This window comes from Triticum urartu, chromosome 7A (genome assembly GCF_056163025.1).
Source record: "Triticum urartu cultivar PI428250 chromosome 7A, HENAU_Tu73, whole genome shotgun sequence".
NCBI lineage: Eukaryota > Viridiplantae > Streptophyta > Magnoliopsida > Poales > Poaceae > Triticum > Triticum urartu.
The window spans coordinates 672,512,573-672,528,286 of NC_141879.1; the positions used below are offsets into that span (position 1 = coordinate 672,512,573).

At 43.4% G+C, this 15,714-nt stretch overlaps 1 protein-coding gene and 1 long non-coding RNA gene across 4 annotated transcripts; both read left to right on the forward strand.

Annotated features, from left to right (window-relative positions):
• The first annotated feature begins 4,724 nt into the window (after positions 1-4,724).
• Positions 4,725-10,441, forward strand: LOC125525002 (uncharacterized). Of its 3 annotated transcripts, XR_007291098.2 has the most exons (6): positions 4,726-5,581; positions 6,093-6,141; positions 7,001-7,298; positions 7,942-8,010; positions 8,178-9,886; positions 9,969-10,441. It is a non-coding gene; the product is annotated as an uncharacterized LOC125525002 (long non-coding RNA). The 3 variants fall into 3 exon arrangements; XR_015612016.1 differs by having other exon boundaries at positions 4,725-5,668; positions 7,942-9,886; XR_015612015.1 differs by having other exon boundaries at positions 7,942-9,886.
• Positions 10,442-14,761: 4,320 nt separating this feature from the next.
• LOC147961301 (uncharacterized) lies at positions 14,762-15,388 on the forward strand. Its single transcript, XM_087533752.1, has one exon. The coding sequence runs from the start codon at positions 14,762-14,764 to the stop codon at positions 15,386-15,388; it is 627 nt and encodes a 208-aa protein (XP_087389878.1).
• The last annotated feature ends 326 nt before the right edge of the window (positions 15,389-15,714 follow it).

The window sequence follows — 15,714 nt, forward strand, 5'->3', positions numbered from 1 at the left end:
GTACGTTTATGAGAACACTATTCACAATTTTTACACCATTATCGATATCTAGTCACACAACTAATACAGATGCATATTGATCTCCTTCTTAACAGTTCAAAGAGGTGCGGGAGCAGCTCCTACCAGAGGACCGCATAAAAGCAATTCAAGAGGAAATAGCGGGATTTTTGCTCGACCAGGTCATAGATCCCAAAGGATAGTACTATTACCCGCTACCGCCCCCATAAACCACTTCCAATTGTCATCGTGCTCCAAAGACACCAAATAGGCTAATGCCACTGGCTCCGAAGGCACCAATTATGAAAAATTGTATATAGCTACCTAATTGTATACATATATACATGTGTGTATATATGTGTGAATTAATGGTGGTTGTGAGACATTCGATGATATATATGTATATGATCGGTTCTACTAGAAATTCTATTTATATATATGCATAACGTGTACAATATGTAGCATCGTAAAATACTAGCAAACGAAAAAGAATTAAATGAAAAACACAAAATTAAATGAAAAAAAATCATAAACCCAAACCCTCCCCCCCAACCTTTTAATACCGGTTGGTGTCACCAACCGGTACTAAAGGGCTCCCTGCCTCCGGAGCTGGCTCGTGCCACGTGGTTGCCTTTTAGCACCGGTTCATGCTGAACCGGTACTAAAGGGGGAGACCTTTAGTGCCCACACTTTAGTGCCGGTTACCGAACCGGCACTAAAGGGCCTTACGAACCGGTGCTATTGCCCGGTTCTGCACTAGTGGGAGAGCCCACTGAGAACAATTATTTTGGACTTTTGTGGTACTCTCAAGCTATGGGTCTTTTGTGGCCTTGCTAATATATAAATCAGGACCATATCTTGTATGATTCTCAACATCCTTGGAGTGAAGCACAATAACTGCATAGTGAAGTTTATATCATATTCCATTTGTTTGTTTCAGCGATGAGTTTTTCATTTATTTGCTTCTTTGATCAGTTTGGAACTAATACTCAGAGTAACTGAAAATTGATGTGTAATACTAGGTCTATGATCGGAGTGTGCAAAATGGGCTTATTTTATTTGACTCGTCATATAAAAAATGTACGCATGCATGCATCAGTTTTTAATTGATTAAAACACTTTTTACGCATCATTTACTATATGCACTGCATGCATGCGTTGGTGGCTCTTAATGGATAAATCCAATGGCTAATGTAGTCCGATCGAGTATATCCAATGGCTAAACTAATTTAGGTGATGTGGCTCAAGGAGAAACAAAAGAATTCCTAGTAATGGGGGCTAGCTATTTAGATATAGTAGATACCAATGCCACCAAGTGCAGACATATTGATGATTTGTCAGTCAAATAGCCTTGCAGAATGGACAGCAAAAGATAGCAAACATTATGTCGTGTCTAGATATGACTGGAAAACATGCTAGGTGTATACTGCTACTACACCAACCGAAGTACGAATTACAATTCCTCCTTAATTCGGACACTAACAAACTAGCTTTTGAAATTGACTCGGCTCATTCAATAGGTTGGCAACAAGATCGGATGTTAAATAACCAAAGGAGCAACACCCAACCCACAGGAAACTATGAGCATGTGTATCATCAAGTTTGTCGGTTCTTCATTTTTCTCCTTAGCCAACTACATGGAAGGGAAGTATGTTTGATTTGTTTCGAATTGATTGCAAGAAATACATGTATGCCACCTACATGTCTGTTCTCAAAACATATATTTATGAAATCATATTTGATTTCTTTTTAGCAGTCACTCACGTCTAAATTTATTGTTCCGTGGCAACGCACGGGCATTCAGCTAGTGTATGCTAATAAGAGGAAGGGCGGTCGATACCTCCCATCTCCAAATACAAATAGATTTTTTTTCCCTTTCGCCATGTTGTATTTTTTTTCTCTTGCAAATACTTTCATCAGGGAAGGGTAATTCGTCATCTTTTTTTAAAATGGCAGTTATTCTGCACTCATCTACTATATCTAAATAGCTAGCCTCCAGAATTCTCTTGCTTCTCCTTGAGCCACATCACCTAAATTAGTTTAGCCATTGGATATACTCGATCGGACTACATTAGCCATTGGATCTATCCCTTAAGAGCCACCAACGCATGCATGCAGTGCATATAGTAGTAAATGATGCGTAAAGAGTGTTTTAATCAATTAAAAACTGATGCATGCATGCGTCTCATACTCCAGTACTAACACTATGAAAGAAAGTGACGCATGCACGCATATTTTGTTTTGTTTTCATCCAATTCTACACTTATACATAGAGATGTAAATTTATTTATTTATTTTCAAAATATTGATAAACAAATTAGCCTTCTAGGAGAAATTGTAAAGCCATTAGCTTGGTTGATTAGTTCAGACCACTTTTTATTTCATACAAACTCCCGCAGCAACGCGCGGGGCATTCTTCTAGTTAAGAAGAAAAGAGATGTTCAGTTAATTGGGGAAAATCGAGCGGAAATCATGTTGCCCGGTTGATTACAGAGAACTGGGCGAAAACCATCAGAACCTGTTTTTTCCCTTTCGTCATGTCGTATTTTTTCTCTTATAAATACTTTCATCGGGGAAGGGTAATTCGTCACGTTTTTGAAAAAAATGGCAGTTACCCTGCATTCATTAAGAAGAAAAGAGTGCTCGGTTAATTGGGGAAAACCGAGCGAAAAAATCATGTTGCCCGGTTGATTATGGAGAATCGGGCAAAAATCATCACAACGGCTGAGCAACACAAATAAGATCCCACACACACCATCTCAAAGAGGGTCTCGTCGAGATAGCACACATGTGTCATCGTCATCACTCCTCCCCTAGAGGCGTCATCTTCATCCCTAAACCCTGAGCAAATGACTCCGACTGCACCGAAGGCGGTCGTCAACCCAACCCACACCGAAGAGGCCGTGTGGAGATGCATGAAGGTCCGCATCAAACCCAGCCACAGGCGACCAGGCAGCGCAACTCCGACTTTGATGAAGAACCACGAAGGAGAACTAGGCATGGCTGGCGTCGCAGAATATCATCGAACGAACCACCTGTTGCCCGTCATTGTACACCACCAGGGGCCCCGCCACCACAGTTTCAACTTCGCAACAATAAACCAACGGAGGCAAGATGGGCTGGGCTCATCTTTTCAGCGTTGGAAATATCAATCGGGGACGCTAGATGGGCTGGGACGAGGATCCGTAGCATGGAAGATTGGACACACATGCCTAACAGTTGGCCCACAAAAGAAGTTGAATTTGTGGCCTTCAATTTCATTTTTAGCTTTGAACATGAATAATTTAATACAGAACTTTCTCAAAAAAAATCATATAGAAGAAACTGCCCACTTGGGAAGTGTGAAATTCATTTTGAAAAATATGTTCCATAGTCTTCTTTTTGGTAAGTAACACATCATCAAGAAAGTTGTGTTCCAAATGTTGCTCTAAAGACGCGCCAATGCCCGAAATTATTTGTGCTAGTTGGGTGCACGATTCATTTCTACGGGAAAAAATCCTGTAATATATTAATCAAATGGTCATTTTATTTTCTGAACATGTGTCTTGGGCCAGTGGTACTCAAATAATTTTCACGTTGCAGGGCATATCAACCTAATGGTGTTTTGCACTCTCCCACTTGTTTCCTCTGCAGGCATCACTGTCCTCTCTCCTTCTTGCCATGTAACAAGACATGGTGTCAACTTCGCCCGCCTTTCGCATATATTTGCCTCTTGTGAAAACTACCCCAATCTTTGTCGTCGCTTTACTTCGATGTCATCAAACTATGTCATTTCGCCATCATTTGCTCACCTTATGTAACTAGTATATCTCCGCCATAACTCACATAGTCATGTCTGCTTGCCATAGCATTGTAATGATGAGAGGGGCTAAGGGGCTGTTTGGATTGAAGCCTATAGATGCCTCATCAAAAAATTAGCGTTGACCGAACTCGGGCCACTTGTTTGGTTGGGAACCAATTTTTTGGCATGACCAAAATGCATGCGCTTCTGCAGTTTAGTTTGTCACCAACTTAAGGATGGAACGAGGGCAGTTGGATAGTGTTCGAATTTTTTTGGCATCTCCGTGATTTGGTAGGGCTCGCCAGATCAACATCGAAACACACTCTAAGGTAATTGTAAGTATGTTTGCGTCGCTCAGCCACACCAACAAAGATGCAACCGGCTTCATTTCCGGCTTTGCTCGAGTCCATGTCTAAGAGGCAAGGCTCATCATGTCCACCACATCCAGTATAGGCTAGAGAGATGTGGTTGAGGAATTTTCCGCGCTTGCGCCAACGTCCAAAAATCCGAAAAAGGTTTCCGTCAAACGCGCCACAAAACCAGGAATGGTGGACGTGCCCACCACCCATCACCACACCATGCATCAGAAGATAAATTTCAACGTAAATTCAAATGAGCTATGAAATTCAGCCAGCGGTACAGGATCTGGTGCAACAGGGTGCATGCGTGCCACCCTGCTCGCTTACATACTGGACCTGAACTAACGGGTTGGCCAACGTTGACGGGATCGTTGAAATTAGGTGGTGTGGGGAGGGCATTCGCCTCTCCGTCTGTTTCAGGTCTGTAGAACACAGGTCCGAAACAGTACCGGGATTGATTGATCAGATGAGGGGTGCCAAGTAGGGTCATTCGGTGGCTGCATTAATTAAATGAAATATATAAAGGATGAGCTAGTGCGCCAACTAGCGGCATCAGCCACGTCTCCTTTTTTGCATCTATGAATGTCCCGAGCGCTCTCTTTTCCCTTTCCTCTCCCTCGTGCTTTCCTTTCCTCGCTGCCGCCACTCCACCCTAGCCGCCTCCTCTCCTCGCGCCGCTGTCGCCGCCGCTTCCACCCTTCCTCTGGGCCGCCTCGTCTCCTCCGCCTCCGCCTCCACCACCTCCTCCTCCCCTTCCTCTCCCCCTCCCGTGCCTCCGCACCCGACTAGAACGGCCAGACCACGTGACGTGGACGAGGAGACGACAGCTCGGGAGGCAGGCTCCTTCCATGGCGGCACCCCAACCTGCCGGGTTTTCCTCCTCGTCAGCCCAGCGGAGAGGAGCGGTGGATCCGCCTCCTCTTGGACCTAGCGCCCGATCCGAGGTGTGCGGGCGCGGACGAGCTTCCCCCGCCGGCCCGCGGCAGCGGCGACCTACAAGCAAAGGGCAAGGGCGAGGCGACGGCAGAGAGAGAGAAGATGAGAGGGAGAAGAAGGAAGGAGAGGAGGGAGAAAGAGAGAGAGGAAAGAGGAGAAGGAGGCGCGTCGTCGGATGGGAGAGGGTCACCGCCGGTCGAGGCCTGCGCGTGGCGGTTCGATGTGATCCTCGCCCCTTCTCTTCCTCGTCCCGCCGGCCTCATTCTCTGTTACTCTCCCGTTGGCCGTGGCGCCAGGTCGCGGCGGAGGATCTGGAGCTGAGCCCAAGCAGTTGAGGTTGAGGAAGACGGAGGTGAGGGAAGCAGCAACAAGACTGCTGGCTGGTGACGGGTCAGCGGCCACGAGAGGAGGGGGAAGGGGGACGACGTCATGCTTTCTCGCCACCTGCACGTCCTCGTCCCACAGTCCGTTGCTCCTTGTCTGCGCCGTTTCAACTCCAGCTGCAACAGTGCGTCTCCATGATCCTTCCCCTCCTCCGGCTTCTCTCCTTCCATAGCTACTTATGCTGCAATAGTTTCAGTGCAAGTATAGTCAGGTATTTAACTCCTTGTTTTTTTTTTACAGTTTTAGCTAATTGGCTGGGTATCTACTTTCTCTTTTGTGTCTGCACATATAATCGATTTGCTGGCCCATACTTGCATGTTCTCTAATTATCTTGCAGTGCTAACAAGTAATTAGGACATATTCTTGGTCTATACTTGCATTAGAACATGCCACATAGAAGAAGGTGGCATAACTTGGGATAAGAATGGCCACATAAACATTCTGTCATGATATTGTGATTAGTGATCAATACTTGCAGCAGTACTGCAATGGTGCTATCGTTGCATGTTTGCAAAAGATGTCTGTAAATTATTGATCTTCGTCGTGTCTCCTACTTACTATTAGTTCAACTGACCCAATCTTTCTGGTCTTATTGCTATGATTAATTGCTCTATTTCTTGGTTTTTGTATTGTAGGACAGGGAGGCAGAAGAGAGGACATGCTGAAGAATGAAGGTGGACAAACGTAAGTACTCCCTCCGTCCTGAAATTCTTGTCTTAGATTTGTCTAGATACGGATGTATCTAATACTAAAATGTGACTTGATACATCCGTATCTAGACAAATTTAAGACAAGAATTTTGGGACGGAGGGAGTAGTACTTGGCACAATTCAGATTTTCTTTGTTATTGCATTACAGGATTGTATGGTGTTCAGATTTTAAATGCTGGCATTGATCGAGGTGTTTGGGTTTTAGTTCTGATTAGATGTGTATCAGGTTTTAGTTCTGATGAGATACAGAAATTGTTGAGACAGGGCATGAATAGTATATATTTTAGCCGTGCTTTTATTCCCTTTTGCTCTTTCCAAAGGGACTACTCTACTTTTCTGTTAACCATTAGTAATATATTTTTCAGAGCCGGATCCATTTATTAAATGAGGAGAGGTGTATGAGACAAATAAAAATGTATCGAACTATGGTTCATGACTTTATGCGAAGGATTCTAAGTGAGCAAGTCATTTTACTGGGGCTAATGAACACATACCACAATTTGCAGAGTACTTTGCTTTTCTGGTTGTTTTGCTAAGAGACTGTTAATGATAAATCAGATGTTTTCCTTTCTTTAGTATGCTTAGCAATAATATTTTACGTTGGCTATTAAATTGGACTTCTTTCTGGTTACAAGATTCCTCTTATAATTACAGATCTTCGTTTATTTACAATATTCTAAGGCTACTAAGGTTACACATTTGTTCTACAGTTCGCAGTGAGAACAAGCTATTTCTGATGGCTCTGTCCTATTATTTGTTCACGTGTTTGCTTTCAAATATTTTGAGTGCTCATATCAACAAAACTATTGATTATTGGTTATTGTGTCTGTCAGCAGGTGCACATGAACAGCAAGGCATGTTTGGCGTCGTACTTGACCGTGCTGCAGAACAACATCTTGTGGTTCTACCCAAGGGTTGACGCCGAGCACCGGGCCGTACTGCAGGAGTAGCGTCATGCGTCCTTTGTCAACGTCCATAGCATCAAGGACCTCCTCACGCCCCTGTGCAGATGGCGCTCGCTCGTGATCACAGGAAACCGAACGACGCATGTGCCCGTTGTCTGTCAGCGCCGACAAGGTTGGTTCTATGTTAAGGCCCTGCGTCCTCACGTAAGAGGGCATGATTCATAAGGTAGGTACTGATTGCATCTTCATCTCTATTTTTCATTTGGTCTCGATTCTTTCACTTGGTGCTACACAAGGTCAGGTCAGCTTGGAACATCTGCCTCCCAAATTCAGGTCAAGGAGGTCATAATCTCCTTCTAGATATCTTAGGGTTTAGATTTAAACGAATAGGTGTAGCCATATCAATGTGCAAAGTAGAGGAAGTCGTAGTGAACATTCATAAGCTTGCTCTTGTGCTAGATAAGAAAGATTCAAAAAACTATTATGCAACGGTCACCAGAGCTTTACTGCTCTTTGTATGCACTGCAAGAATTATTCTGCAAGGGTAGCCGGCTGCACATTTGTTGTTTTCCCAGTCATTTAAGAATATTAGTTAAAGTGGATGGTGATACAATGTTTATACCATTTGAGGTATCTATTCTTTTACAAAGCATGTGAAAATACTTAAGGTTCTTTTAAAGAAGAGAGATAGGGAGGGAGGGAGGAAAACTCAATTTGTGCAACTAAAACTGACGATTCTAATCCAAACTGGAAGTGTTGCCCACGGAAATTCAGAACCGTCGTAGTTGTCGTTGACTTGCATTTGTGCAGTAATTCTCTAGAAGTCGTGTAATACAGACATATTAATAAGATTTTTCTTGGATATGCAGCAAACAAATACTTCAGGCACGATGGATATTGATGTAGACTACATCAAAGTGCTGCAGGACCAAATTGAGGTATGCTCCACACAGACACAGCGTCTTAAAAAATTATCATTTTCCACTGCATAATAACATGTTCTGTTATTTTTTAGACAAGTACAAACTGGCTAAGTAATAATACAGATAAAAAGCCATACATTCTCATTTTTCTTCTCTGTATTTTTTCTTGTTCATACCTGCAGAAAAATTGTGGTGGTGATGATTGATCTGTATTTTTTTGAAGGGGGTCATTGGACTCCACTGTAGCATAGGTGATAATTCCTCACCCTATATTTGCGTGTAGTAGCCTCAAACATCAACTTTCTTATGATTTTTCTCTAGCATGTTGCTCGCTGGTTTTGACTATTGATTTTGGTAGACAGTGCCCAGTTTAGGACATGATCCAACTCTCAGTTACATACATGGACCTTCTCTTTCTACATCTCTATGGTAGTAAACTTTCTTACTTTAGAGACGGATCAGAAGGCGTTTCTTTTGCTTTTGGTGTTGAGGATGCACCAAATTATGCACAAAATGAAGGTACTAGACAATAATGCACTTTTAGATGGTACACTGGTGCTGATGAATCAATTTTTTTGTTACTGCTTTATGCTTCTGACAGTGTGCGCTAGCTTATCTATTACTCCCTCCGTTTGTTTTTATAAGACGTTCAGACAACTTGCTTTGTGTTGTTTTTGAACAGTGTCTGAAAGTCTAAAACGTCTTATAAAAACAAACAGAGGTAGTATATCAGATAATACTATCTCACACATGTAGTGCATATTGGTTATTTTCACTTGATTTGGATAAATAAAGTGCGGCTATATTTTTCTTAACTGTTCCTATTCTTTGACAATCTTCTGCTTCGGTTTCTGTTTCTTGTTTCAGGTTCTTCATATCGAGTGCCTATTAATTAGTCACGTGTCCATAGATACTATATTATGCCCTTTAATGATCTCATCCCATGCGACTCACATATGAGTTATACATATGCATGGTTGTGAGAATTAGAGGGACAATTAGTGTTCCCTTGAAGAAAAGTGCAAGCATGATCTACTTTAAATTGGAACACTTATGTTAGAAAACATGGTCAATGGACTGTACAACAAAATCATTTTTTCAGTAAATTGTGACAGATCCAAAATAACCAACCGAAAACAACAAAATTATTTTTTTTCAGTAATTTGTGATGCCTCATAGACATGTTTTCACTTAGATTAGAACGATCCTATGTAAGATAGGTTGTAAAGTAGCAGTTGTATATACATAGCTACAGTGTGTTTCCTGAACATCACAACTTCATCTTATGATGTGCTCACTGTAATCATATATTTTTTGTTTCATGTAAAGTAGTAGTAGGTTCTTTTGATGCCAATGATTCATTATCTGATCCCATGAGGCACTAATATCATGCTAGCTCTGTATTTTGTTGGTGGTATTCCCACTGTAATTCACTCTCAACATGCCGGTAATTTTGAGTTTTGTTTCTTTTATTCTCGCATGTAATTTCTTTGTTCCATCTTTGCTATGAGCCAGTGCCGATGTTCTGTTTTCCTGCGGTTGTCGCCACTGTACTTTGTTCCTTGCATGAACAAAACAGGATTAATGAAACAACATTCGCGCTGAAGAAGAAAAAGGATATGTTGCCCTTTATATTATACTTGGGCGATGGATTCCTTCAGATCTACAAATTCCTCGAGCAAAGTTTGCAATGCTTTTGTGAATGTTTCAAATTTTGTTTTTGTCTTTCCTTGTGGATTGTCCATCTGAACTATATGTATCAATGTAAACAACCTTACCTTTCCTTCTCTTTCAATCGGTTTAAGGTACTCATATATAATGGTCACCAATGCCCTACAATATGCACATAATTCACAATTCTAATTGGCTTCTTGCGCCATGGGCGCAACTGGTAAGTTACATTTTGTGTGTGTAGTACATCCTTTGTTCATTATCTTTTAGTTCATATTCAAGGTTGCTTCTATATCTTCTAGGTTCTTTCATTACTTTGGAACAGAAAAGTAATATGAGACAAATCCATACAATATGTCTTTGGTGAGACCATGAACAACAATCCACCCAGATGTTGGTCCTTCTTGTGCCCAGCTGCAGCCACCGCCTAATCTAACAATGTTCTGTTCTTTGCTCGAGGCGCAATGGTATACATTTGTTAGCACGTTAGTTCCTTAGGTGGATCCTAGTAGATCGAGCCGCCTCACCCCCTTGCAAGCAAACCTTGACCATGTTTGCTGGCGCATGCAGCGATCACTCTACCTGAGTTCCATGACTGCATATCTTAGTCACAATAAGCTAAATGACCAGAGCTATTTATATGATGCATCTCTATCTATGTATCCTGCTTTTTCAAAGCAATGTAAATGGTTTGAATTGATCTTATCATGAACTGATCTCATGCCTTTGTTTTGGCCTATAAATATAACATGCAATGTAATATATAATGCTATGTATCGACAACATGCTGAAATATCTATTTTTGTTTCAAGATTTTATAGTCTCTAAATATTCTTACTATTCTTGACTCCCACTCACCCTTTGCGCCATTGGCACAACGGGTCATCTAGTGTCCTCAGCCATGAGCAATGACGGATGGTGCGATGTGCCTGCGCGCATGTGGCGGGGCTCTAAAACCATGTGTGCTCCCACTGTTTCTGTTTGCACATGGCTGGTCTGACGAGGCCGAGAATGTTCAAGATCGGAGCGTGCGGCCGCATGGATCCGGCGTGTATATTCATTCCCTGGCGGCCGGAGGCGATGTGCCATGGGCATGCCGTGTGACCGGTCAACTGTGTCCGACGAGGAAGGAACGTGGCTCTGCTTCTATGAAAAACTGCCACTCGGTTGGATCCGACAGCAACCACTCTTATCTTTTTTTCCAAAATTACCACGCCCCCGTTTCTCCTTTAGGCCATCTTCAATGTCGATTCTTAAACTGCCCGCATACATCCGGACGTGTTGTGTCATCCAACGTCCAACGTGGTTCCGTATCGATCCGCCGAGCGGTCTGGATATGTTTTTTCATGCAAATCGAAGACAAACGTGAGAAATTTTGCGGGAGTCCGGATATCCTCATGAAAAGCCAAAAGTCGCCACGTATCCCACCTCTTCATCCGGCGGATGGCGAAAGGCCGTTGACTATTGTTGTTAATTGGTGGAAGCCTAGCATGTTAAAAGCCCGATCATTATTAGTATTTGGGCATTTGGCGGAAGCTTTGCAAATATTTTGGGTATTTGACGAAAGGTTATTTCTCGTCATATGGTTATCATTTGGCAAAGTGATTAGTATTTGGACACTTAACGAAAATTTTGTAAATATATTTTGACACTTGACGGAAGGTTACTTCTTGTCATATGATTAGCATTTAACAAGGTGTTTAGCTTTCTATTACAGTCCTTTATTAATTCTTGCCAAGAAGGCTAGCTTTGGCGAAAACTACACTAGCATATGGATTAATTGCCTTATGTCAAACAAAAAGCTACTAATCATAGTTTTTAAAAGGGAATCACGTAGTTATTTGGCTATTAAAATTTAACAAAGACGAATATGGCTACTGTTGGAAATGCCCTTAGAACAACACCGGACAAACAGACAAACCAGAGCACAGTTATAGTTAGTGATGGCAAAAACGACAAATTTGACCCGTGAATGAAACAATATCACAAAATGAACCGTTGGCGAAAGTTTTTCACCTGGCTAACCCTTTTGTGTAGCGCTCGATAGCTAGGCGCCACACAACACTGTGCAGCGTCTGACTCTCAGGCACTACACACCTGGCCAATGTCACACCCTATGCTGGCTAAAAAATGCTAAGTCATTGCGTAACGTCCGAGAGATATACAGTGTAGCGCCTAGCATCTAGGCATTGCACTAGTGGCAGCACTATTTGCCACTGCATCTTAAAGCGGCCACTAGTGCAACGCATAGAAGCTAGATACTACACTGTATAGTGTAGTGCCTAACTCTCAGATGTTACAAACTGACTTAGCATTTTTCAGGCAGCCCGGGATGCGACAATGGCCAGGCGTGTAGTGTATGTCAGTCAGGCGCTGCATAGTGTAGTGTGACGCTTAGCTGTCGGACGCTACATAAAAGGGTCAGCCGAATGAAATTTTTCGCAAACAGTTTATTTTATAATATTGTTTTGTCCACATGTCAGAACAGTGTTTTTTGCCGCTAGTGAGATACCCTATGCTGTTTGTCTCCCGACCGTTGTGTGCCTATTGATCGCTCGACTCCCGACCGTTTGTGTGCCTTATTGATCCCTCGACCGTTTGATTATTCTCTCCAACGACAAAAACTAGCTAGGCCAGCACTGGTATAATAAGGAAAGCACACATGAATTCATTTATCAGTCGAACTGCATGCGTCCGGTACGAAAAAAAATCAGTATTTACAGTGGACAAAAACTAGCTAGCCCAGCAGAATAAGAAAATAAAAAAAAAATCAAACCGCATGTGTCGGGCCGGTTAAGCACCGTAGCGCACATGAAAGAAACGAAATCAAGTTAAGGACCTCCTCATCAGTTGCCGGGTGAAGTGTAGTGACCTGCTACTGCTAGTACCTTGGCTTGACAGTCCAGCATCCGTCTCGATCTTGACCTCAAGTTGGAGTGAACCCTGGTCCCTCGGGTACGAGGTTGGCGTGTTGGAGCTCGTGGCCGCCACGTCCGGTCCGGTCCGTCTGCAACGATCGGGCCGACGTGGGCAGTGCGCTTGACTCCTTTGCCACCCTTTTCCAGGACGCGCGCGCGCGAATGCAGCGGCCCGCGGGCGCTCGCTCGCACGCACCGCCCCACTGCCAACTGCCAACTGCCGACCGCCGTACTCTTTTCTCCCTTCTTCACCCCTTCTCCACCTCGGTACGCCCGAAAGGTCGAGGCTTCGAGATGCTTCTGCACGCCGTCCCTACGTGCCGACGTACGCCTAGTTCATTCATCGGAACTGCTTTGCAGACGACGAATATGTGCACGACTATTGCACGATGAGCATCTAGCGGTTTGCTGCCTGCTGTTGCCATGTAATAGATGGAATTGATTGCATTTGTCGTGCACACATTGCTGGCAGGCATACTATTGTGAGCATGCTTGGATCCAAGGGACTAAAAAGAGGCTAGGACTAGTCTTGACGCTAAAAAATTTTAGTCATAGGAAACCTACTAAAATATGTATTAGCCCTCTCTCCTCATTTAATTCTTCTCCTTAAACACATGCGAGTTTTGGATTGGAGGGTTTGGAGGATAATAAATGCTCAATAACTTGATTTTAGTCTCTTTGGTATTTGGATCCAAGCATGGGTGAGGCTAGCAAGTTTTAGTCCCACTACTTTTAGTCATGGGACTAAAACATATCCAAGCACCCTCTGTATAGCAGGGCTCTTTATTCATGGGTCCCTGCTGCGTTTTTAAATTGTAAACCCTTCTTAGTAAGGGCATTTTTAACTGCGATCCGTAATTTTTTTTCGCATCCGTTCGTGGACAGAGATGGGACCAGTCCATGAACACAGATGCAGGAAGCGGGCATCCAACTGTAGTCGCATATATTCAAAACATCTGGCTATATGAACCTACTAACAGTGGCGGAGCCACAGGGTGGACAGGGTGGGCCGCGCTCCACCCTGAGATTTCGGCCTGGCCTATATAGGATGGCATTTTCAAAGACGGGCCGAGACAAAAAAAATAAGCCCATCAACAAGTGCGAGCTGAAACCAAACGAACACGGCACATCCTCTCCTCTCAGTCATCTCTCCTCTGCAACCACGCACGGCCGCCACATCTGGTTGAGTTCGATCCGCCGCCAGCCAAGTCGCCCCTCGCCATCGCCGGCCCACCACTGGATCTCGGACCTCCCTGACGGCTGACGCCCACCCGCCCCAGCTAGCTGCTGCCTGCGCACGGCGCACCACCTCACCCAGCCGCCCCTGACGGCTGCGCCGCTGCGGGCCGCGGCATGCCTGCTCCTCCCGTCGCCCGGTCGCCCTGCGCAGCAGCGCACTGAGCAGCAGCGCTCCCGAACCAGGAGCAACCCCTACGCAGCCGCCCTGCCCCTGCTAGCCGAGTAGTCGGGGTCGGCCAGTCGCCGACGGCGCCCAGTCCCCTTCTCCTGTACTCCCTTCCGAGAGAGAGAGGTACTGGCCCCAAATCCTCAATCCCCAGCGGCCTATTTCAGTTAAATTTGTTTGTTTGTTTGACAGGGAATGGAAAAAGGAGATGCAATGCTTATATATTACATAGATGCTCTCTGACATAATTTTTTCATGTTAACAAAGTAATGTATCAGTATCATGTATGTTGTTGGAAACTTGGAATGTCTGTTAACAAACTAGTAGATGAACGGTGAACTGATGAACACATTTACAAACTGGGAGTGGTCTGAATCAAGAGATGGGGTTACCTAGGCCTGGTGATACTAGGTGGGGCTCTCATTACAAAACTGTTCTCAACATTGTTGCTATGTACCCCACAATTCGTGATGTAATCATCACTCTTGGACAAGATGCATCACAAAGGAGTGATTGGCCAAAAATCCATACTATTGTTGGAGTGTTTGAGTCATTTGACTTTATTTTCAATGCTCACTTGATGCTTGTCATTCTTGGATACACAAGTGATTTGTCTGATTGTTTGCAAAGAAGAGACCAAGAAATTCTTTCTGCAATGGCAATGGTTAGATTGGCAAAAGATAGAATACAAGAACTGAGGTCTAATGGGTGGGATGCATTTCTTCAAAGAGTCACATTATTTTGTAACAAGCATAGCATTCAAGTTCCTACAATGGAGGATAATTATGTGCCTTATGGAAGATCAACACGGTTTGTTCGACCCCAAACAAATGATGATCACTTTAGAAGAGAAGTATTTCTTGGAGTAATTGATCAAATTAGTCAAGAGCTTGAAAATCGGTTTGACGAGGTCAATATGGAGTTGCTATCTTGTATGTCTGCTTTGAATCCTGCCAACTCATTTGCTGCTTTTGATGCACACAAGTTATGCACACTTGCTAAGTTCTATCCAGAAGACTTTTCAAGTGCTGACTTGATACACCTTGAACTACAACTTGGTAACTATATTGGTGACATGAGAAAAGATGAGAACTTTCAAGGCCTTGGAAATCTTGTTGATCTCTCAGTTAAGCTTGTTCAAACAGGGAGGCATATAGTTCATAATTTCGTGTACTTACTTCTAAAATTGGTATTGATTCTACCAGTGGCAACGGCAAATGTTGAGAGAGCATTTTCTGCCATGAGTTTAGTCAAAAACAAGTTGAGAAATAAGATGGGTGATAGTCTTTTGGATGATTGCCTGGTCACATACATTGAGCGGGATATTTTCTCTGAGGTGAATGAAGATGACATAATTGATACTTTCATGGCCATGCAGAAGCGTAGGCCGGAAACATAGTCTTCTTTGAACTTCTCAAGGTATGTAGTATGTAGTATGTAGTATGTAGTATGTAGTATGTTTATGTAGTCTTCTTTCATGCAAAACGGAGAGTTTTAGTGTGTTTGTAAGACCATATTGATCTATTTCTATGTGTTATTGATAATTAGTTAGATCGTTCACATGTCAAATTTGTTGTCAAATTTTTTTTTTGAAAGCGGCCCACCCTGTTGTCAAATGCTAGCTCCGCCACTGCTTACTAAAATTACTAAGTAAGGCTACTAAGCACACCACCATGGCGAAAACCAACCTTCCGCCAAATTTAAGTATGCCATGCAATGGCCCAA

Bases quoted from the DNA above. Each gene is read 5' to 3' on its own strand.
- LOC147961301 (XM_087533752.1), top strand. From the start codon at position 14,762: ATGGAGGATAATTATGTGCCTTATGGAAGATCAACACGGTTTGTTCGA.